General features: G+C 41.3%; 1 protein-coding gene across 1 annotated transcript; it reads left to right on the forward strand.

The window, feature by feature from the left end:
- The first annotated feature begins 392 nt into the window (after positions 1 to 392).
- On the forward strand, positions 393 to 5633 carry med9 (mediator complex subunit 9). Its single transcript, XM_052021667.1, has 2 exons — positions 393 to 547; positions 3068 to 5633. The coding sequence occupies exons 1-2, from the start codon at positions 468 to 470 to the stop codon at positions 3282 to 3284; spliced, it is 297 nt and encodes a 98-aa protein (XP_051877627.1). The 5' UTR covers positions 393 to 467; the 3' UTR covers positions 3285 to 5633.

The following is a 5633-nucleotide window of genomic DNA, read 5'->3' on the forward strand; positions in this document are numbered from 1 at the left end:
TTCTCACCCTCTCCACATTCCCCTACTGATCAAAAATCCATCTATCTCAGCTTTGATATATTCAAGGATTCAGCATCCACCACTTTCTGGGACAAGGATTTTCTAAAGACTCACATCCCTTTGAGAGAAGAAATTCTTCCTCATCTCAGTCATAAACAGACATCCGCTTACGACTACTCAGAAATGCCCATAACTTATTAATATTTTGATTAAAATAGTTAATAGAGGTGTTTGATGTCTCCTCCCTCGTTTAGATTTCACAAGAAATTACGGGCAGACCTCTATAATAATAAGCGGGACGACCATGTACCTCCATCATCCTCATCTGTCACTGAAACCTCATCGTGTGGAAGACAAGTGAACGGCGCACAACCTCGGAAGTGACGGCACATGATGCAATGCTGAATACGGTCTATTCCCTTCGCTGTGGCCACGGCTGATGACGTGGCTGCTGGAGGTTCGGTGTGATGGCGGCGGTGGAGACCAAGGGGCCGATCAACCCGGAGGATTGTTCGTTCCTGCCGATCGTTCACGACATTATTAAATGGTGAGTCTGCGGGCCGGGGCTACACTCGCAAACGCCCGCACCTTTCTCCGGAGGCCCTCGGTGTTGTTGGCCTGACTCTGACCGTAGGCTGCTCCGGGGGGAGGAGAGGAAGGGGGAGGAGGGGAGGGGAGGAGAGGAAGGGGGAGGAGGGGAGGGGAGAGGAGGGGGGGGAGCGGTGGTCGGGGGGGGGAGGGACGGTCGACATTTTGGGTCCAGGTCCAGGCTGGCGCTGGGTTTTGGGTCAAGGCCCTGCATGCTTCCACAGATGCTCCATATTACAGCATCTGCGGTCACTTGTGCTCCATTGCAGTTGCCTTCCACTCATCCACAGATGGTTCAACTTTTGAGATGTCTCTTGGTCAATGGCAGAAGGTTATGAGTAGTGGATGTGGGCAAAAGAAACAGGGAGGATGAACAAAAGGTCCGTGAAGTTTCAATGCCATACAAATTGAGGGGATGGATGGATGAAGAGAAAGGAAAGAGATAGAATGTGGTGGCAGTTAGTTCTTAATTCCCTTGGGATCAAGGATGACTCTGGTTGTTTGCATTCAGAAGTGGCTAATGAGGCCAAATGTGGGACCTGCACTTGCTTCCACAGATGAGGCAGGAGGTGGCTGATGGGGTGGATGTGGGTAGTTCTTGAGAGGTCTGTGGACTTGCAGATGTTGAATGGAAGGCTCATCCTTTTAGTTGCTTTGTTGAATGAGTTGATGTTGACTTGGAACTCAGTCTCTGAGTATACCGAAACATAAATGTTGTCCGGTCAAGCTGCAGCCTGACTACTGAGGTTTGGGTGACCTTTGTTCTGCGGTGTTGTTACCAAAGGTTTGAATGGTTTCCCAATAGTTCTGAAAATTAGTTCCACTCCCACTAGAAGTTTGTTGGCGGCAAGGTGCAAAGCATTGCAGCAAGAAACATTGAGGAAAGTATTGGGAGTTTGTTTCATCAAAGGGGCAAATGTTGTCCCTAGCAGCTGTGAACAGGAATTCCAAAGACTATTCTGCTTGCCCAGTGGCAAGGTTAAAGATATCTCATGACTTCAGAAGAACTTGAAAAAGGAAAGGAGAGATATTTAATTTTATAATCTGTATATCCATGCCAGGGGCTTGGACAAGGGTACCAGATATAAGCTATCCAAGGTTTGAAAACAGAATCATAGAAATTTAACAATGGAGAAGGAATCCATTCATCGGGTTTGTTTAAGCACCATGCAAGAGCAATGGGCTGATTCATCTCTCCAGCCCTTTCCTACAACCTTGTCAATATTTTCCTTTTAAAGTACATTACCTTTGTGTATGCCATGATTGAATATGCCTCCATTGCTCTCCTGCCGTGCATCCTAGGCCCTAACCACGTGCTAGACCAGGACAAATTGTAGGTGATGTTTACATCTAGGAACTTGAAGCTGTCAACCATGTCCATCTCAACACCGTTGACTCAGACAGGGAATGTACGCCACCAGGCTTCCTAAAGTCAATGACCAGCTCCTTTGTTTTGCTGACATTGATGGACATTAACATCATGCCACTGGACACTCTATCTCCCTTCTGTACTATGATTCATTGTTGATTAAGATCTGGCCCACTGTGGTGGTTTCATCTGCAACTGTATAAATGGAGTTGGAGTGCAATTTGGCGCCACGGTCATGAATGTATAGGGAGTATGGTACGGGGCTGAGGATAATTATAGGTGTTGCTGCCTATTCTTACTGATTGTCGTCTGTTGGTCAGGAAGTTGAGGATCCAGTTACAGAGGGGAGTGCAGAATCCCAGGTCTTGGAATTTGGAAGTGAGTTTGTTTAGGATTCTGGTGTTGAAGGCAGATCAATAAATAGGAGTCTGATGTATTATGCCTGAAACACAAGGGATTCAATTAGTTTAAGTAATATATGCTCAAATCATAACTGTTTAGACTGTTAATCTTTTTCTTTTAAACAAAAATCACTTATGTCCTCCACAAAAGATAGCAGTTTCTCTTGAAGTTCATTTTATTGGGTGCTGGCAAAGTTCACTACAGCAGGGCCTGCCTAGTTCAACGTAGCCGTCATGCACTCCTCAGCAGTGGCCACTGATAGTAATCAAGAGTGCGAACCCCCTTATTTTTCAAATTTGTGGACACCAGAGTTAACTAGCTTTAGCAATACCCATCAAACAAACATTAGGTATTTTGGCACAGGTTGGGAATTGAGCCTCAGTTGTTCCTGATTTAGGTTAGTTCCATGGCACTGGTTCACACTGTATCGTCCTGCATTATCTTGAATGACTCCCTTTGTTACTTGTGTTAAAATGTGGTTAGAAATTGCTAGCAGCAAATCTTGTGCTTGCTTTGTGTGATATTGCAATAAGGCCTAAAAACCTCAGACAAGATTTGATGATTGCTGAATTGAAAAAAAAAACAAATTAGTTAATAAACTGCCAGATTATCATTTAGCTGTGGTCAGAAATTAAAGTTTTAAACATTATTGTGAATATTTGAAATTGTATGCAATGATTTTTCTTCTGGTTTTGTTGTTGAGTGCAGCATTGACAAAGACAGCCAAGAAGTGCATCAAGAGCTCAACAAACTCAAGACCAAGCTGCAGGATACCAGAGAGATGGTTTCATCAATGCCTGGGATTGATGTTAGCCCTGAACAACAGCAGCAACAACTTCAAAACTTGCGAGATCAGGTTCGCACCAAGAATGAACTTTTACAGAAGTATAAGAGCCTTTGCATGTTTGACATCCCCAAAGCATAGGAAGTAGATGTGTTGCAGCAAAAGGGAAAATACCTATTCTTGGTGCATTTTATTTAACCGCTGAGTTGGTTACTACACACATCTAGCAAGTTTGCATGCTTTATTGAGCACTTTGAGTTGCAAGTGTAATGCTAAACTTTGCATCCAGTGAATTGGTACTTGTAAAAGTATTATTTATTTTAAATTTAAAACAGCATCTGTATATGTCTACATTATTTACTTCCACATCACACACAATTACATTATGTAACCTTCATGGATCATTTTGTTTGTGAAGGTACATGGTGTATTAGTGAACTGCTATAGTTTGGGTCAGCACAAGATATTCAAATGTTTCATGTAAAAGCCAAGAAATAGCAAAAGTCCTTATTGTAATATCATTGGAAAATTTAGGTTTGTTGCTTGCATTTCAATTCTTACAGATTTTCCCGTCTGGAAGCAACACACAAAAACTATCACAGTTTTAAGCTTTGATTAAGTTTGCAGTTGATTGTCTTTCAAAACTGATACAGGCAACCCCCCCGTTGGGTGTGCGGGGTGGTTTTGTGTTCCTAGAAAATGGTCCATTTCCTGTAACAAGAAGCCATGTCATCTGTGCATGCATCAAGAAATGCGTGTTGAAAAAATTTATTTATTTACTTTTTTCACATCAGTTCCGTGAGACCAAAGTTTATTCTATATCTCAACTTTTTGGACAATAATTTGTGAATTCTGTAAGGGCAAATTTCTGTTATCTGAACAGACATAACATGGGTCGCCTGTACAGAACATTAGGCCTAAAATGTAACAAATATTGAAGATTAAATCTGTAAATATATTAACTAAATGTGTACTAAATGATTTGTCATCTGATATCCAACAAAAAGCAACACTGCTGGCAGTTGTATGGATGTGATTTAATAGTGATAGTGGAAAATGCCATCTCATAGTTAAGAACTAGTGAAAATAAAAGGGTAATACTTGTAATGATTCATTTCATCATTTAAACACTTCCAGTCCTGCTCATCTGAGCTGTGTGTGTGGTTCAACACTTGTTATATGTTGATGGGATATTTGTCCTCATTTCAAGTTAAAGTTAATGGTACTATGCTAAACTGTAAGTTGTATGAATAATCTTTTAAAATTAGTAGGAAACTGTAAAACTTGTTGCAATTAATTCTTGATTGGCAATTTGGATATAGAAATAGGCCTTGATTATTTGCAACTTTTAAAGTTATTGTCAACAGATACCTATGACTAAGTCTAGATATTGACTGCAGCTGTTCCATCATAGCCACAGACAATGTTTAAATTATTGGAAGTACACAGTTAATGGTTCTGTGCTGGGTATAACTTCTGGTTTCACTACCCTGCCAGAGTAACCTGGGTATTAATTGTTACATTTTCCAAATTGACATCAACTTCATCAAAGCTCTGCTATGTATTTAATTTCAAATGTGCTTTGCTTATAAAGCTTTATGACGTGTCATGAGAAATACAAGTTTATTATTTTCTCAAACAATAGTTTTAAAGTAATTGTTAATGCTTTAACTTCTCATACAACATGGGTGGCTTCTCGGATAGTTGCAACCTTGGTTACAGCAGTGCAAATACAGGTAATTCCCATTCATTCTTCATTAAAATGCCAGCAAATTCTGTGGACTTCCAGTGTTTTGATCCTAGCATGCATTCACAGCATCCTGTTTACTGATCTTCTATCTTTCACTTGGAATGTGCTAGACTTCCATAATCATTGATGTCTTGTTGTAGCACATTGTTTTCTTCATTTGGTCCGTGTTCTTCCACTTGACCTTAGCCTTGCTGATCAGCATTCAGTGAAGGTGGGTCAGTTGTATTATGCACAATGGGGGGGTTGAACTTCAATGCAAAGTTCCAATGAAGCAAAATTAATGAGCATGAGTACGCTCAGATCAAACTGTGCAAAGTTTTGCAGAGTGCCAAGAAAAGGCTGTTGTACGTTAAGGAGCTCAATTATGATGCTAATCATAATTGGAAGGAGCTCAATTATGCTAATGTATTTACACACCACTATTTCCATCCAATATGCCACTGTGTATTAGGCAGGCATGGTAGTGTACCAGCGTAACGCTATTACAGCGCCAGCGACCCAGGTTCAATTCCAGCCACTGTCTGTAAGGAGTTTGTACGTTCTCCCTGTGACTGCGTGGGTTTCCTCTGGGTGCTCCGGTTTCCTCCCACATTCCAAAGACGTATGGGTTAGGAAGCTGTGGGCATGCTATGTTGGTGCCAGAAGCGTGGTGACACTTGTGGGCTGCCTCCAGAATACTCTACGCAAAAGATGCATTTCACTCTGTGTTTCGATGTACATGTGATCAATAAAGATATATT

This window comes from Pristis pectinata, chromosome 8, assembly GCF_009764475.1.
Source record: "Pristis pectinata isolate sPriPec2 chromosome 8, sPriPec2.1.pri, whole genome shotgun sequence".
Lineage (NCBI taxonomy): Eukaryota > Metazoa > Chordata > Chondrichthyes > Rhinopristiformes > Pristidae > Pristis > Pristis pectinata.

Coding starts and splice junctions, on each gene's coding strand:
- med9 (XM_052021667.1), top strand. CDS start 468: ATGGCGGCGGTGGAGACCAAGGGGCCGATCAACCCGGAGGATTGTTCG. Junction 548..3,067: donor GTTCACGACATTATTAAATG/GTGAGTCTGCGG, acceptor TGTTGAGTGCAG/CATTGACAAAGACAGCCAAG.